Source organism: Lethenteron reissneri, unplaced genomic scaffold (assembly GCF_015708825.2).
Source record: "Lethenteron reissneri isolate LAM-NWPU_2019-01 unplaced genomic scaffold, ASM1570882v1 scaffold_1373, whole genome shotgun sequence".
NCBI classification, from domain to species: domain Eukaryota; kingdom Metazoa; phylum Chordata; class Hyperoartia; order Petromyzontiformes; family Petromyzontidae; genus Lethenteron; species Lethenteron reissneri.
In genome coordinates, this window is record NW_026891084.1 from 71,946 (window position 1) to 90,841 (window position 18,896).

The following is an 18,896-nucleotide window of genomic DNA, read 5'->3' on the forward strand; positions in this document are numbered from 1 at the left end:
TCCGTGCTCTCCGTCCACACCGTCTCTCTCTCTTTTTTGTTTCCACTCGCAGGAGGAGCGCAGGAAGCAGACACGTCGGGACGTGGGCTGCCGTGGCTCATCATCATCCTCAACCTCCTCCTCGTTGTCGTCCCCCCCCTCTTCCTCGTCTTCTGCGTTTGGGCGCTTCGTCACGTTTGCTCGAGAGAGCCGCGAGAGGTCGCGGTCGTGGCCAGCGAGCGAAGATGCTGACCGCACGGCGGCGGTGCGGCAGCAGCAGCACAGATCCCAGTGCGCGCCCACCGGCCGCTGGGCGCGACGTGCGATCACTGACGAGGTGGTGGTGGTAGTGGGGTGATGGTGGTGGTGGTGATGGTGGTGGTGATGGTGGTGGTGATGGTGGTGATGGTGGCAGTGGTTGTGGTGGTGGCGGCGGCGGTGGTGGTTGTGGTGTGGGGGTTGTGGTGGTTGTGGTGGTGGTTGTGGTGGCGGTGGTTGTGGTGATGGTGGTTGTGGTGGTTGTGGTGGTGGCGGTGGTGGCGGTGGTGATGGTGGTGGCGGTGGTGATGGTGGTGGTTGTGGTGGTGGTTGTGATGGTGGTGGTTGTGGTGGTGGTTATGATGGTGGTGGTGGTGGCGGTGGTGGTGGTTGTGGTGGTGGTTGTGGTGGTAGTTATGATGGTGGAGGTGGTGGCGGTGGTGGTGGTTGTGGTGGTGGTGGTTATGATGTGCGTTGCATTAGCACTGCACTGAGATTGACGTCCCACAGTGGTCTATAATAAAGGCTGTCACGAGTTCAATCTGCCTCGTGATTCACAATGCCATTTACGTATGCACTTTTAAAACATTAGATTGACAACTCATTTGTTTAGAAGTGAGTTTTGTGTTTAGTTTGGTGTCGTTCCCTCTCACCGCTGATGAGTGCGGTTGGCTACGTACGTTGCGAAACAAGTTCAACACGCTGCACACGATGTACACATCTTTAGCAGGCCACTGGAACCGGCTTGTCTCTCTCATTACCTCTCGCTGTGCTGTATCCGTTCATGTCTGCCTCTCTCTCTGTCAGCATGCTTGGCCATACATCTGCAGTGGGCAGAACGGAGAGCGAGACTTCTTTAGAGGCAACACGTTTATTATAACAACGTGATCCTAACACGAAGGGGTAACGGCCCCTTCCACTCGATACTCGACGTAGGTCACGGCTTTGGGTCTTCAAGTACTACACGACAACAGCCAGCCGGACACGCTCAGGGCTCCTCCGGCTTGTATAGTCAGTCCCGGCTCTGGAGCAGACCGGTGGACACGGCAGCCAAAGGGGAGAATTCCACCCCGCGAAGACGTCCAAGAGAGAGATGGAGCGATTAGCTCGGCTCGTGTGCAGGCGATGGATTCTGACGACATCCTAGGACTGAGAGTGGGGGTTGGGACTTCATACAGCAGTGGGTAGACAATTGCTGGTCACGTGGCGATGTACTACGTGAGCTTGCATTGTTTGCAATAACCCGTAGATTCACAGGGAGGAATTCTTCCAGACACGACTGACAAAACGATTGTTTAATTGTCAAGAGCTGGAACATCTTGCCAAGAGCTGGAACATCTTGTCAAGAGCTGGAACATCTTGTCAAGAGCTGGAACATCTTGTCAAGAGCTGGAACATCTTGTCAAGAGCTGGAACATCTTGTCAAGAGCTGGAACATCTTGTCAAGAGCTGGAACATCTTGTCAAGAGCTGGAACATCTTGTCAAGAGCTGGAACATCTTGCCAAGAGCTGGAACATCTTGCCAAGAGCTGGAACATCTTGCCAAGAGCTGGAACATCTTGCCAAGAGCTGGAACATCTTGTCAAGAGCTGGAACATCTTGCCAAGAGCTGGAACATCTTGCCAAGAGCTGGCACATCTTGTCAAGAGCTGGAACATCTTTCCAAGAGCTGGAACATCTTGCCAAAAGCTGGAACATCTTGCCAAGAGCTGGAACATCTTGCCAAGAGCTGGAACATCTTGTCAAGAGCTGGAACATCTTGCCAAGAGCTGGAACATCTTGCCAAGAGCTGGAACATCTTGTCAAGAGCTGGAACATCTTGCCAAGAGCTGGAACATCTTGCCAAGAGCTGGAACATCTTGCCAAGAGCTGGAACATCTTGTCAAGAGCTGGAACATCTTGCCAAGAGCTGGAACATCTTGCCAAGAGCTGGAACATCTTGTCAAGAGCTGGCACATCTTGTCAAGAGCTGGAACATCTTGCCAAGAGCTGGAACATCTTGCCAGAGCTGCACTAAGTGCAGAACCGAATGTTAATGTGACCAGGGGGTTTTGTTGCTACTCTACAGTCATTGTTGACTGTAGAGAACATCACAACTGGGTCCACGTGTGCGAGTCTCTACGCATGACGATGGGCCTCTGTGCAATTCTACGGTGAGCGGGCCGAGACCAGTAGTTCACGACTCTTCCAAACCCAGTAGAATCACGGGCAGATGAGACCCGGGTTTAAACCCTGCCTCTCAGCGGTGCCGGCTGCACGTGTCGAACCCCGCCTGAGCCACCCGGCCTTCTCACAATGCAGCAAAGCTTCCGTCGCAGCGGCTGTTGACGACGATGGAGATGGCCGAGTATCCCAGTGTAGAACGACAGAGCTTGGGCGATCGTCTGCGGCTTTTTTCCCCCTCCCTGTCGCCCTTGGAGAGGGGGGCGAGCGAAAATTGCGCGCCTTTATAAACCTAGGTGTACGCGATGTTCACGCTTGTGTGTAAGCTGCCAATGAACGTGCACACACACGAGAGAACAAAACAATATTGACAGAAACTTGAACAGGCCGCCGCCTGCGATTAACCAAGTGCATTGACACCATTGGAACCTCATTTGCCAGTAAAAAATATAATTGGTTTTTTACCCTTCTATCTGGCAACAAAACTGACACCTTTTTTTTACAAAGAGTCATGTTTGCATAGACCACAATACCTGCAGTCATAATGCAAACAAAAAACATAACTCTGATGATGATATGCACTGTCCTTGAAGTTGATTGACCTGCGCCTTTTGGCGTCATCTGGTCCAACCCATGTGAGACTAGGCTCCAAGGAAAGCTGTCTCGGGTGTGGACCAATCAACTTCAAGGACAGTGCACATACATTATCAGAGTTGTGTTTTTTGTTTGCATTCCGACCGCAGGTATTGTGGTCTATGTAAACATGACTCCTTGTAAAAAAAGGTGTCAGTTTTGTTGCCAGATAGAAGGGTAAAACACCAAGTGCATAGAGTTAATGATCTCAGCCCGGTCTCCAACGACAGCGCAGCATCATCCTCGAGTGACATTTGGTTCCGCGCTGATCTCCATCACAGCCGAGAATCAGAACATTTCCTCGACCGTCACGTGACCACCCCAACGTCGCAGAGAGAGCGGGAAAGTGCCGCCCTCTTCTCAGTGTGGCTCAGAGAGGTCACGTGTTGAAGAGGGGACCTCAAGAGGTAGCTTTGCGACATCTGCTCCTGTGGTTCTGTGGGGGTGGGCGGGGTTCCCCCCCCCCCCCCACGAGGATACAGACGGCGACAAACGGAGACAAGAACGCGCTCCGATTAAGGTGCGAACGGGCCGTGTTAGTGAAATGGCAGAAGCCTAAAAACGTACAAACTGCAGCAAGTATCCGGAACAGCAAATATCAACGGCCAAGTGTCCCAAGCATGAACGTCAAACGACAAAAGCCACTTCCAGAACGAGGCAGGCTTCAGTGTGCGGCGACTTGACTGAGCACATAACGTGCGTCAACGGGGAGTGCTGGAGGTCAGCGGCTCAGCGGCGGACCCAAGTTTCACTCGCGACCGTGGCCAACATCAGCGGCAGATGATATCGGTCCTGGGCCTCCCCTAGGTCGACTCGGCCTTAAAACGAGTTACCTGGTGCGTGGCCGGGCGTGCAGATCGTCACGCCAGCCCCCCCCCCCCCCCCATAGCTGCCCCCGTACCATCCTGGACAGGCGCTTGCCAACAGCACAGCCAGTTAACGACTACGGGGGGTTGGTGGGGGGGTGGTGGGGGGGGAGTCGCTGCACACCGCCCCACAACGCCGGTGACACAGGTTCAATTCAGACCATGGCCGCCACCGTTTCACTGATTAGCATCCGAACCTGGCATGGATCACAACCCACCCCAACCCGCTCCACCCACCTACCACCCACCCCCACCCACCCACCCCGCCCCCCCACCCACCCCGCCCCCCCACCCACTCAACCACCTCACCCCCCACCCACCCCGCCCCCCACCCACCCCCCACCCACCCCGCCCACCCCGCCCCCCCCACCACCCACCCACCCCCCACTCACCCACCCCCCCACCCCACCCCCCCCTAATCACACTGCAGGTCGTTGAGTCGCACGTCGAGGTCGGCGGCGGCCATCTTGCCTGCGGACACGCTGAACGAGCCGCCTGTGGCCGGCAGAGCTGCGGGGGGGTGGGGGGGGCGGGGTGGGGGGTGGGTGGGTGGGTGGGGGGAGACACACGGAGAGAAAACAGCGACGGTCAAGCGCACGCACACGGAACACCGCCACTCGCACAAAGACAAAGGTCCCCGTGCAGCCTTCACTAATTGGAGGGGCGAGTGCCGTCAGCGAGCGGCACTTACGAAGGCCGCCGGCGCCGTGGCGCACGAGGGGGGGGCGGGTGGCCAGCACCACCACACCCGGCCGCCTTTGTCTCTCCCCCAGTGCTAGGGATGTTCACTACACACCGCACCGGGTACTCGTTTGAGACCGAGTCGACCTAGGGGAGGGCCCAGGACCGGTTCAGATCATCATCACCGGTGTTGGCCGTGGCGCTGACCGCTGCACTCCCGCAGACACAGAGAAGACCGCCAGCCACGCGGCGCAGCTGTGGAGGCGGCAGCGAGGGCTGGTGGCTCGCCGGGAGCAAGCGGTGCAGGCAAGCGCGCACTGAAGGCCACCCGTTGCATCTGCATGGGATAGAGTGTTGCCCCCTCGCACGCGTTGGGCATTCTCTGGGTGATTCAGTTTCCTCCCACGTGTATTAACGGTCGTTAGTTTACTGAAATTTGCTTAATAAATCAAGGGCTGCAGAACCCAGGCAATTGTTGGTAGCACCGTCTCCTGGCTGCTGCTGCCTTCCCCCACTACTCGTCCGCGCTGCCTCCTCGTGCTCTCTCCGTTCGACGGCGATGAGCGAAATGCCGGTGGGGAGGAAGGCAACGGCAGTGGCACAGCGGCACAAGTTGAAATTACAAATAACAACAATAATCGTAATAAGAGACCCGAGAAAAGCCAGAACAGCTCCCATGCTGTAAACACGCGTCGAGGCTTCGGCGACATCGGCGACGCGCGCGAGTCGTGCCGCGTCTACGAGCGGCCACTTTGCCCGTGGACGCACCGCGCCAAACCCCATCAAACGACGTAATTGTCTCCGCTTTTCCGATCCGACAACTCGCCGTTCTTCACGCTCCGCGCGGCTCGGGGTCCGGCGGTCGTGCGCTCGCTGCAGAGGTTCGTATCTGGCGGGGCCACCCTAGTAATTACTGCGGTGTGTGTTATCACTCGGCGGGTGGGTGGCTGGGTGGGTGGGTGGGCGGGTGGTTAAGTGGCCGGGTGGGTGGCTGCGTGGGTGGGTGGCTGCGTGGGTGGGTGGCTGCGTGGATGTCTGGATGGGTGGCTGCGTGGATGTCTGGGTGGGTGGCTGGGTGGGTGGCTGCGTGGATGTCTGGGTGGGTGGGTGGATGTCTGGGTGGGTGGCTGCGTGGATGTCTGGGTGGGTGGCTGGGTGGGTGGGTGGATGTGTGGGTGGATGTCTGGATGGGTGGCTGCGTGGATGTCTGGGTGGGTGGCTGGGTGGATCTCTGAATGGGTAGCTGCGTGGATGTCTGCGTGGATGTCTGGGTGGGTGGCTGGGTGGCTGGGTGGATGTCTGGGTGGGTGGCTGGGTGGGTGGGTGGATGTCTGGGTGGATGTCTGGATGGGTGGCTGCGTGGATGTCTGGGTGGGTGGCTGGGTGGGTGTCTGGATGGGTGGCTGCGTGGATGTCTGGGTGGGTGGGTGGATGTCTGGGTGGATGTCTGGGTGGGTGGCTGGGTGGCTGGGTGGGTGGGTGGCTGGGTGGCTGGGTGGGTGGATGTCTGGGTGGATGTCTGGGTGGGTGGCTGGGTGGATGTCTGGGTGGGTGGCTGCGTGGATGTCTGGGTGGGTGGCTGGGTGGGTGGGTGGATGTCTGGGTGGGTGGCTGGGTGGCTGGGTGGCTGGGTGGGTGGGTGGCTGGGTGGATGTCTGGGTGGATGTCTGGGTGGGTGGCTGGGTGGATGTCTGGGTGGGTGGCTGGGTGGCTGGGTGGATGTCTGGGTGGGTGGCTGCGTGGATGTCTGGGTGGGTGGCTGGGTGGGTGGGTGGCTGGGTGGATGTCTGGGTGGGTGGCTGTGTGGCTGGGTGGGTGGGTGGCTGGGTGGATGTCTGGGTGGATGTCTGGGTGGGTGGCTGGGTGGATGTCTGGGTGGATGTCTGGGTGGGTGGCTGCGTGGATGTCTGGGTGGGTGGCTGGGTGGCTGGGTGGATGTCTGGGTGGGTGGCTGCGTGGATGTCTGGGTGGGTGGCTGGGTGAGTGGGTGGCTGGGTGGATGTCTGGGTAGGTGGCTGCGTGGATGTCTGGGTGGATGTCTGGGTGGGTGGCTGGGTGGATGTCTGGGTGGGTGGCTGCGTGGATGTCTGGGTGGGTGGCTGGGTGGCTGAGTGGCTGGGTGGATGTCTGGGTGGGTGGCTGCGTGGATGTCTGGGTGGGTGGCTGGGTGGCTGGGTGGGTGGGTGGGTGGCTGGGTGGGTGGGTGGGTTGATGTCTGGATGGGTGGCTGCGTGGATGTCTGGGTGGGTGGCTGGGTGGCTGGGTGGGTGGGTGGCTGGGTGGGTGGGTGGCTGGGTGGATGTCTGGGTTGATGTCTGGATGGGTGGCTGCGTGGATGTCTGGATGGGTGGCTGGGTGGGGTGGCTGAGTGGCTGGGTGGTGGCTGGGTGGGGTGGGGGTGGCTGGGTGGGTGGCTGAGTGGCTGGGTGAGTGGGTGGTTGGGTGGGTGGCTGGGTGGGTGGGTGGCTGAGTGGGTGGCTGGGTGAGTGGGTGGCTGGGTGGGTGGCTGGGTGAGTGGGTGGGTGAGTGGCTGGGTAGGTGGCTGAGTGGGTGGCTGGGTGAGTGGATGGCTGGGTGGGTGACTGGGTGGGTGGCTGGATGGGTGGCTGGGTGGGTGGCTGGGTGGGTGGCTGAGTGGCTGGGTGAGTGGGTGGCTGGGTGGGTGGCTGGGTGAGTGGGTGGGTGTCTGGGTAGGTGGCTGAGTGGGTGGCTGGGTGAATGGATGGCTGGGTGGGTGACTGGGTGGGTGGCTGGATGGGTGGCTGGGTGGGTGGCTGGGTGGGTGGCTGAGTGGGTGGCTGGGTGGGTGGCTGAGTGGCTGAGTGGGTGGCTGGGTGGGTGGCTGAGTGGGTGGCTGGGTGGGTGGCTGGGTGAGTGGGTGGCTGGGTGGGTGGCTGGGTGGGTGGCTGAGTGGGTGGCTGGGTGGGTGGCTGGGTGGGTGGTTGAGTGGGTGGCTGAGTGGGTGGCTGGGTGGCTGGCTGGGTGGGTGGCTGAGTGGGTGGCTGGGTGAGTGGGTGGCTGGGTGGGTGGCTGGGTGAGTGGGTGGCTGGGTGGGTGGCTGGGTGGGTGGCTGAGTGGGTGGCTGGGTGAGTGGGTGGCTGGGTGGGTGACTGGGTGGGTGGCTGGGTGAGTCGCGAAATGAAGAAACTCACTCGAGAGTTTGTCCGCGAGGCCGAGTCCCAGCTCGTCCAGCACCTGGCTCACGATGGCATCACTGCACACACACAGACACACACACAGACACACACAGACACACAGACACACACACACACAGACACACACACACACAGACAAACACACACACAGACACACAGATACACAGACACACGTGCACACACACAGACACACATGCACACACAGACACACACACACACAGACACACACACAGACACACACAGACACACGCACACACACGCACACACACACGTACACAGACACGCACACACACACACACAAAGATAAAGATCCCCCGTATAGCCTTGACAGACTGTAGGGGCAAGTGCTGTTAGCGAGCACCTATGAAGGCCGGCACGGCACACGAGGGGGTGGGTGGCCAGCACCACGCCCGACCGCCTTTGTCTCCCTAGTGGCGATGTTTATACACCGCACCAGGTAGTCATTTAAGTCTGAGTCGACCTAGGGGAGGCCCAGGACCGGTTCAGATAATCGTCAACGGTGGTGGCCGTGAGGTGTACAGTCTGGAAAGTACCCACGTGGCAAATTTCCAGTGTGTTGCATGTCGGGAAGTACGCTAAACATTTTGAACAGACACACACATACACACAAGTTTGCCTTTGATAATTGGTGTTTTACCCTTCTATCTGGCAACAAAACTGACACCTTTTTACGAGTCATGTTTGCATAGACTACAATACCTGCAGCCATAATGCAAACAAAAAACACAACTCTGATAGTAAAGTCACGTAGAAGGGAAGTAATAAAATAATAAAAATAAAACATAATAAAACAATTCTCACGACGTTTCGGCCACAACGCAAGCAGCCGTCCTCAGGTGAAAACCAGGTCCGTCGAGGCGACAGAGTCTGAATGAAACAGCACACGAGCTTGGAGCATATATATAAGCTGGGCGCATAGACAAAGGAATTTGCATAGCAAAAGGAATTTAGCATATTTATGGGAAATGCAGGAATGTGATTAGTACTGCATATGCATGTGCATTATGCAGGATTAACAGCATCAAAGGGAGCTGCAGTTACTGCTGCTGCTGCAGTTACTGCTGCTGCAGTTTCTGCTGCTGCTGCAGTTGCTGCTGCTGCTGCAGTTGCTGCTGCTGCTGCAGTTGCTGCTGCTGCAGTTGCTGCTGCTACTGTACTTGCTGCTGCTGCAGTTGCTGCCTTATCCATTTTAATATAACACTATGTATTATTCTACCCACCCTAATGTGTATCACATTGCTATATGTTTACTATACAACTAGCTGTACTACATGGTTTATTACGTCCTTCCAATGATTGCTAAGCCAGAATCCATCTTCTCGGTTGAAATTGTCTCTGTGTTTGTATATGTGGATCGCCTCATGAACGAATCTCTCATGATAGCCAGATGGCTTGCAGAGAACCTCTGTCTTGGAGAAGTCAATGTCATGTGAGCCCACTGAATTGTAACAGTGATCTGCCACGGCTGAGGTGTTTGTCCTACCGTGTTTCAGGTCTGCCTTATGTTCACGGATGCGGTCCGAGACATGTCGTTTGGTTTCTCCAATGTAACTGCTACCACAGAGGCAACTTAGTTTGTAGACGCCAGGATACTGTATGTCTGGAACCACATCTTTTACAGACGGGACCAGATCACGGATTTTATGTACTGTGTTGAATCGGACCTGGATCTTGTGTTTAATCAGGATTTTGGAGATCTTTTTTGTGACCCCAGCAATGTAGGGTAAGGTGATGGTCTTGAAAGGCTCCTCAACAGGATCCTTCTTGATGGTTGGAGTGATGGCTTTGCGGATTGTGTAGTCGGAGTAACCATTAGCCTTAAGAGCTTGGCGTACGTGTATGGAATTGATGTGGTCGAGAAATTGGTCTAGAGCAGGCCGGCCACATGGCCATCAGATTCACCATGGAAGTCGAAAATGATGGCAAGCTACCCTTTTTGGATGTCCTAATCAAAAGGAGACCTGATGGTTCAATGAGCCACTCTGTCTACAGGAAAGCCACCCACACGGATGCTTATCTAAAACCGGATTCCCACCACCATCCATCCCAGAAGAATTCCCTCATCAAGACTCTATATCATAGAGCCCAATGCATCTCCGACCATGAACACATTTCCAGTGAACTCAAACACGTACGCCAAGCTCTTAAGGCTAATGGTTACTCCGACTACACAATCCGCAAAGCCATCACTCCAACCATCAAGAAGGATCCTGTTGAGGAGCCTTTCAAGACCATCACCTTACCCTACATTGCTGGAGTCACAAAAAGATCTCCAAAATCCTGATTAAACACAAGATCCAGGTCCGATTCAACACAGTACATAAAATCCGTGATCTGGTCCCGTCTGTAAAAGATGTGGTTCCAGACATACAGTATCCTGGCGTCTACAAACTAAGTTTCCTCTGTGGTAGCAGTTACATTGGAGAAACCAAACGACATGTCTCGGACCGCATCCGTGAACATAAGGCAGACCTGAAACACGGTAGGACAAACACCTCAGCCGTGGCAGATCACTGTTACAATTCAGTGGGCTCACATGACATTGACTTCTCCAAGACAGAGGTTCTCTGCAAGCCATCTGGCTATCATGAGAGATTCGTTCATGAAGCGATCCACATATACAAACACAGAGACAATTTCAACCGAGAAGATGGATTCTGGCTTAGCAATCATTGGAAGGACGTAATAAACCATTTCGGATCTTAACTGATTGTGTTCACGTTTACGGTGACTTTCAGACCGCGTTCCACTCACTGGCATGGTGCAGTGTGCAGAGTAATGTATGGTGTCGTAATTGTATAGTAAACATATAGCAGTGTGATACACATTAGGGTGGGTAGAATAATACATAGTGTTATATTAAAATGGATAAGGCAGCAACTGCAGCAGCAGCAAGTACAGCAGCAGCAGCAACTGCAGCAGCAGCAGCAACTGCAGCAGCAGCAGCAACTGCAGCAGCAGCAGCAACTGCAGCAGCAGCAGAAACTGCAGCAGCAGTAACTGCAGCAGCAGCAGTAACTGCAGCTCCCTTTGATGCTGTTAATCCTGCATAATGCACATGCATATGCAGTACTAATCACATTCCTGCATTTCCCATAAATATGCTAAATTCCTTTTGCTATGCAAATTCCTTTGTCTATGCGCCCAGCTTATATATATGCTCCAAGCTCGTGTGCTGTTTCATTCAGACTCTGTCGCCTCGACGGACCTGGTTTTCACCTGAGGACGGCTGCTTGCGTTGTGGCCGAAACGTCGTGAGAATTGTTTTATTATGTTTTATTTTTATTATTTTATTACTTCCCTTCTACGTGACTTTACCGAAAGAACCAAGAAGATGAATCCCTGCAGTCACGAAAGCTTTAAATCGAAAAATACAACTCTGATAATGTATGCACTGTCCTTGAAGTTGATTGGTCCACACCCGAGACAGCTTTCCTTAGTCTCACACGGTGTTGGACCAGATGACGCCAAAAGGCGCACAACTCAAAGACAATGCACCATCAGAGTATGAGAGCTCGCGACTCCCCCCCCATCACCTCTCCTCCTCCTCGTCGCCCTCATCGCCCACGGCGTCGTCGATGGCGTCGTTCATCACCTCCTCCTTCACGTCCGTGATCTCTGACTGCTCCTCAAACTCCACCATGATCTTGTGGACCTGCGGCAGCGTGAGCTGGGCGGGGTGCGACACGCGCGCCGGCGGAGACGAGTCATCGGTCGTGTAGTGTATAGTGTAGTGTATAGTGTAGTGTAGTGTATAGTGTAGTGTATAGTGTAGTGTATAGTGTATAGTAGTGTAGTGTATAGTGTAGTGTATAGTGTAGTGTATAGTAGTGTATAGTGTAGTGTATAGTAGTGTAGTGTATAGTAGTGTAGTGTATAGTAGTGTAGTGTATAGTAGTGTAGTGTATAGTAGTGTAGTGTATAGTAGTGTAGTGTATAGTGTAGTGTATAGTAGTGTAGTGTATAGTGTAGTGTATAGTAGTGTAGTGTATAGTAGTGTAGTGTATAGTAGTGTAGTGTATAGTAGTGTAGTGTATAGTAGTGTAGTGTATAGTAGTGTAGTGTATAGTAGTGTAGTGTATAGTAGTGTAGTGTATAGTAGTGTAGTGTATAGTAGTGTAGTGTATAGTAGTGTAGTGTATAGTAGTGTAGTGTATAGTAGTGTAGTGTATAGTAGTGTAGTGTATAGTAGTGTAGTGTATAGTAGTGTAGTGTATAGTAGTGTAGTGTATAGTAGTGTAGTGTATAGTAGTGTAGTGTATAGTAGTGTAGTGTATAGTGTAGTGTATAGTAGTGTAGTGTATAGTGTAGTGTAGTGCCTCTATAGAGCCCAGTGTGTTCACTTACCGACCATTCCCCTGTTAACGACGGGCTGTTGTCGATGGAGTAAATATTAATTAATGCATCGATTAACCCCGTTTCTTTTAACACGATGTGTTTATAATGTTGTTAGTATCTTTATGAATTAATATGTTCATTGTTTAAATGTTATAAAGAACTTCTTTTGAAGGGTAACTTTCGATGCCATCGGAACGAATTAAGCCTTTTCGCTTAACCACCAGTTTCACGGAACCAATCACCAACGTGAAGAGGGATTTCACTGTAACAATTATAACCCAAGTTCAATAATCAAACATCAATAACCATCTTCTTGGTTCTTTCGGTAAAGTCACGTAGAATGGGAATAAAATAAAATAATAAAAATAAAACATAATTAAATACAATTTTCACGACGTTTCGGCCACAACGCTGTCCTCAGGTGAAGACCAGGTCTGTCAGAAAGACAGCGTCTAAATGAAACACCACCAAGCTTGGCAGCGTATATTTAAGCTGCTGGGTTGGAGGGGGAAGAGCGCCTTGACAAAGGAATTTGCATATCAAGAGGAATTTAGCAAATTTAAGATACAATGTTGAAGAATGGCAGTCGAAGAAGCGTCGATGACATTTTTAAAGTTTTGAAATCCCATCGACGATACTCGTGCCATTTTTGATTTGCTCCCGTTTGTGTAACGTATCGCTGACCAAATTCTTTTCCGGAAGTACATTTTCAGAGCCAACGAAACGCCCGGAAAATCGCGGTGGTGTTGACGGTGGTCACCCATTAAATTACCAACCAGGTCCAAAAACCCTGCTTAGCTTCCAGACAGCCAATGAGGTGCGGGCGCATGCCGCAGTGATTTGCTCGCAGGCGTAGAGTCGGCATTTCTTCTTCAACGCATTTATTGTTTCTGCTTCCATTGTCCACACTTTGAGTTGTTCCGTGTTACTTTGGTGACCCGGGTGATCACACGCGCAAAATTCTCGTCTCTGGAGTTGGTAAGACAAAGGCGATCAAGCGCGATTCTAGCGCTCGCAAAGCTCCGTGCGTGTGCGTGCGAGGCAGCGGGGCCCAGCACACCTACCTGCTGGTTCATGGCGGCCATGGCCCTGGTGACGCCCTTCATGGCCTGGGCCATCGCGCCGTTGGACTTGAGCGTGTGCATCTTGAAGGACACGGCCTGGATGTTGGCTCGCATCACCATGAACTTCTTGATGTGACGACGTGTGCGCACCAGGTCCTTGGCCATGATCTTGACGGCGTCCTGTCGACGGCGAGGGTCAAGGCGGTGGGCTCAGGGCGATGGGGTCAACAGAGCGATAAGAAACGCGACAAGGGAGATGGACACGGGCGATAGAGACGGAGAGAAGGCGAAAGACACAGGCAGGATTAACGAGACACACAGAAACAGCGAGACAGAGAGATCCACACACGAAGAAAGTAGGACACAGAGACCAAGCCACGGAGAGACAAACACAAAAACAAAAAGATTCACACACGAAGGCCACAAGACACACAGAGAGACAGAGCTGAGACAAAAATAGAGACACAGAGAGATATGGGGAAAGAGGCACGTAGAGAGAGAGTGTGTCTGTCACATGGAGTTGGGCACATTCCATTCCCAAACTCAAAGTTGCCGACCCTTACCCGCCTCCTCCTCCTCCTCCTCCACCCTGCACACGTGTCCCACCCATCACCCTGCACACGTGTCCCACCCATCACCCTGCACACGTGTCCCACCCATCACCCTGCACACGTGTCCCACCCATCACCCTGCACACGTGTCCCACCCATCACCCTGCACACGTGTCCCACCCATCACCCTGCACACGTGTCCCACCCATCACCCTGCACACGTGTCCCACCCATCACCCTGCACACGTGTCCCACCCATCACCCTGCACACGTGTCCCACCCATCACCACCTCCCGCTAATCCCGACTCCACCCACAGCGCTTTCCTCCCCACTGCCACGTAGCTTAGCGAGGGCCCACCAAACTATATACCCGTGCTCCCTCACCATGTGGCCGGCTTTGGCCATCTTCTTGATCTCAGCGACGATCTTCTTCTCCTGCGTCTGCAGCGTCTGTCTCTCGCGCTCCAGGTCCCTCATGGCGCGCGCGAGGGCTCGCTGGTTCCGCCGCACCATCTGCTCCGGAGTCTTTCTCTTTCCACACAGGCAGTCCATGGCTGGCTGCGACTCTGCAGAAACAACGACGACGACGAGAACACCACCCAGCACCCGCGGCAAGTCGGCGGGCAGCTCACGCGTGGTGCGGATTAAGTGTGGGTACGCTACCCCCCACTTCCGACGAAAATTACACCGGAAATTATTTACCGGCACGTGTGACCGGTTTCCTTGGTCACACGTGGCGAGCAGGTTTTCCCTGGCTGTGCCGGAGAGTGCTCCGATGGTGTCTTTGGGGTTTAAAAAATAAAACAAAAACTAAATGAGCGGGGATGGAAAGGGGGGCTGGGAAGAGGAGTCTATGGAGTCAGGCCCCCTCATAGCGCTGCTCCCCCCCCGCCCCCCATCGCCTCCCCACACACATCCTGCCCCGTCAGCAAGAGGAGAGCAGTCCACTCTTAGAGACGAGGCCGATCCATCGTCACGTCCAAAGTCGACAGATGAACTCCCATTAAAGCCCACGGGGAAACGTTCAAGCTGTCGCGCGCGCACGCCGCAGATGGAAGCGACAACTCCAAGAGAGCGTTCACAGACGTGTGTTCATCACGCTGCCCTCGCAGCAGGGGAAAACTGTGCTCAGGAGGGCCATTGGCAAACAAAACAAAAACATCTGCCGCGTTGTGGACCGTTCCCCCGTCCGTGTCGCGTGCGTCTGTGCACTGCGGCGACCACCACAACATCGCAAGCCGCGTGAACTTGACGACGCATTCCCCCCCTCCCTCGTCACTGAAAGAAGAAAACCGAATGCGCAATGGGAGAGCGCCAGAACGAGCACGCAGGGCAAACCGCGTGGCAGGGCAAGAGAGATTCACACACGCAAGCACACACACGCACACGCAGCGACATCGTCAAGCCCTCTCTCTCTTGTTCACGTGAGCTGGGAGTCGCCACTTTAGTAAACGTTCAATACGCAAAACGAGTAGAGGAACACAAATAGACAATTGTTGTTGTTGCTATTGTTGTTGCTGTTGTTGTTGTTGCCCGCATTGACACGTCTCTACGCCGCATGGAGCCCACAACTCAATGTCCAAGAACACGCCGCTCGTCAACAACCGTCAAGGGTTCATCAGCTGTGATTACCCTCCAGGGCCCGGTGCGCTAACCACTGCGCCACCGCTCCCCCACACTTCCCAAGTGGACACTAATTGGCGGTGACGTCACAAAGGCTCTCGTGCCACCCCCCCCCCAACAGTTACCATGGAGATACAGCACGAGCGTGTCGACCACGCACACAGCAGCAGTAACAACAACGACGTCGCCACGGTGCCTGTGTGCCAGGCTAGGTGCACTTGCGACGCCAAATAAACGTGGACCCCCCCCACCCACCTGGTGGGGGTCTTACGTCGGGGTCCTTCCGGGGGGGGGGCGAGGGGCGCGTCAAAGGCCTCCACCACCACCTCCTCCACCACCTCCTCCACCACCACCTCCACCACCACCACCTCCACCTCCTCCACCACCACCACCACCTCCTCCACCACCACCACCACCTCCACCACCTCCTCCACCACCACCACCACCTTCACCACCACCAGAGCCTCTTCCTCTGCTGCTGCTGCTTCCGGGTTCACGTCGCGAGGGGCGGGGCGTGACGTCACCCAGGCGCGTCACGAGGCACGGCCGCGTGATGGACGGAGGATACTAGCATACGACGTTTCGATTGCAACACAAGCAATCATCATCAGGTATAAATTAAATAGAAACACAAATCTAGTATACTTAGAAATGTAATGTAATATAACAGAGAGTTGGATAACATAACAGTCAACACCCCACCTGGTTGATTACGTTCTTCCTGAGAATGCTAAATTTGAGAGAGAGATTATGTTTCTGGTTCTGTGTTTGATCTCTCTCTCAAATTTGTCATTCTCAGGAAGAACGTAATCAACCAGATAGGGTGTTGACTGTTATGTTATCCGACTCTCTGTTGTATTACATTACATTTCTAAGTATAATAGATTTGTGTTTCTATTTAATTTATACCTGATGATGATTGCTTGTGTTGCAATCGAAACGTCGTATGCTAGTATTTAATTTATTATTTTATCTTCATACGTGACTTTACCGAAAGAACCAAAGAATACTCTCATGACGTGTCATGCCTGCGAGCTCATAGACATTGTGACAGCAGGAGAAGGTCGCTGTTCCTCTCGTGTGCTTGGGCAGCGATGTCGCAATGCCGGGATACGTTGCTGGCGAGCGTCTATTGCGCACACGGTGACACAGGCACCAGGTACCCAAAGCCAATGTGGACTTCTTCACATTTGAAGTCCCAAACAGCACGGAACACTCATTCATATGAAGCTGAGATGACCTTGAGAAGGAGCATGCCAGATACCAGAAGCCAAGAACGGAACCTGTTTTTTAAAAATCCTTTATATTAAGTTCGCTTGCGTGCTTGCTTGCTTGCTTACGACCGTGTAAATCTTTCGGTCGTTTTTTAACCCACTTCCCGTGATCCAATCGAGCTGACATTTTGCACACAGACTCGTTGTGCGTGACAATTAATTTTAGTGAAAAAATTTTCCCAAATTTTACACTGTTTAGGGAATTTTTTTTAAAATATTTAATTACCAATTGCTTAATGGTGGCAGACAATCATCTGACCCATAGGTGGCAGCCATCTCAAGCCAGAGGACGAGAGGACTCTAGCCGCCACGCATATAAAGGATTTAAAGTGAAAAACTTTGTTTTCACGGGTTAATTTTTGCAAGGTTTGAATTACAATACTCTGTCCAACACACACTCGTACACCCTTACACTCACCCACATAAGCATTACACATTTTCAAAAGAACCCCTGTGCGGCCTATGCTGACCGTGCTGACTGTTTGGGCAATGCGATTTGCTGGTAGCCGTGAAGGCTGCAATGGTGGTGGTGGGGTCAGCACCACGCCTCTGTCTCCCCAACGCTGAAGCTGACGTCACACACCGGCTACTTACTCATCCTGGCACCAGACAAACTCCACTCTACATCCTGGCACCAGACAACCTCCACTCTACATCCTGGCACCAGACAACCTCCACTCTACATCCTGGCACCAGACAAACTCCATTCAACATCCTGGCACCAGACAAACTCCACTCTACATCCTGGCACCAGACAAACTCCACTCTACATCCTGGCACCAGACAAACTCCATTCAACATCCTGGCACCAGACAAACTCCACTCTACATCCTGGTACCAGACAAACTCCACTCTACATCCTGACACCAGACAAACTCCATTCAACATCCTGGTACCAGACAAACTCCACTCTACATCCTGACACCAGACAAACTCCATTCAACATCCTGGCACCAGACAACCTCCACTCTACATCCTGGCACCAGACAACCTCCACTCTACATCCTGACACCAGACAAACTCCATTCAACATCCTGGCACCAGACAAACTCCACTCTACATCCTGGCACCAGACAAACTCCACTCTACATCCTGGCACCAGACAAACTCCATTCAACATCCTGGCACCAGACAAACTCCACTCTACATCCTGGTACCAGACAAACTCCACTCTACATCCTGGCACCAGACAAACTCCACTCTACATCCTGGCACCAGACAAACTCCACTCTACATCCTGACACCAGACAAACTCCATTCAACATCCTGGCACCAGACAACCTCCACTCTACATCCTGGCACCAGACAAACTCCATTCAACATCCTGACACCAGACAACCTCCACTCTACATCCTGACACCAGACAAACTCCACTCTACATCCTGGCACCAGACAAACTCCAATCAACATCCTGCCACCAGACAAACTCCATTCAACATCCTGGCACCAGACAAACTCCACTCTACATCCTGGCACCAGACAAACTCCACTCTACATCCTGGCACCAGACAAACTCCACTCTACATCCTGACACCAGACAACCTCCACTCTACATCCTGGCACCAGACAAACTCCATTCAACATCCTGGCACCAGACAAACTCCACTCTACATCCTGGCACCAGACAAACTCCACTCTACATCCTGGCACCAGACAACCTCCACTCTACATCCTGGCACCAGACAAACTCCACTCTACATCCTGGCACCAGACAAACTCCATTCAACATCCTGGCACCAGACAAACTCCACTCTACATCCTGGCACCAAACAAACTCCACTCTACATCCTGGCACCAGACAAACTCCACTCTACATCCTGGCACCAGACAAAGCCAAGGGAATGCCCAGGAACGGTTCCTATATTTGCAACCGAGTTAGAAGTGGCTGCTGGACATTTTGTATTCAGATCACCACGTTTGTAGCGCATTTCACTAACCAGCACGCCACATTTCTGCCCGCCCCACATACACAGAGGCACACTATCAGTATGCAACAGAGGAGGCAAAAGATGAGCCGGGCCAACTTGTATTGGCACACACCGGGGTTAATCGAAAGAGCATCATCATCACGGTGCCTAGGAGATGTTAACTACCTCGCCTGGTACACAAGAGGTCGTGGGTTCGATCCCGACTAACGCCTGCTGCTGTATATTTGAAATCTGCGTGTCTCTCTCTCATCATCATCACGGTGGCTAGGAGATGTTGACTACCTCGCCTGGTATACAAGAGGTCGTGGGTTCGATCCCGATCCTAACGCCTGCTGCTGTATATTTGAAGTCTGCGTGTCTC

At 53.4% G+C, this 18,896-nt stretch overlaps 1 protein-coding gene across 1 annotated transcript; it reads right to left on the minus strand.

The window, feature by feature from the left end:
* Positions 1 to 2,621: 2,621 nt before the first annotated feature.
* On the minus strand, positions 2,622 to 15,646 carry LOC133362106 (charged multivesicular body protein 2a-like). The gene is made up of 7 exons (XM_061581066.1): positions 15,589 to 15,646; positions 14,095 to 14,276; positions 13,159 to 13,338; positions 11,293 to 11,426; positions 7,733 to 7,794; positions 4,323 to 4,409; positions 2,622 to 2,726 (listed from the first exon to the last, which is right to left on the minus strand). Exons 2-7 carry the CDS (start codon positions 14,260 to 14,262, stop codon positions 2,710 to 2,712), a joined length of 648 nt encoding a protein of 215 aa, XP_061437050.1. The 5' UTR covers positions 14,263 to 14,276; positions 15,589 to 15,646; the 3' UTR covers positions 2,622 to 2,709.
* Positions 15,647 to 18,896: the final 3,250 nt, after the last annotated feature.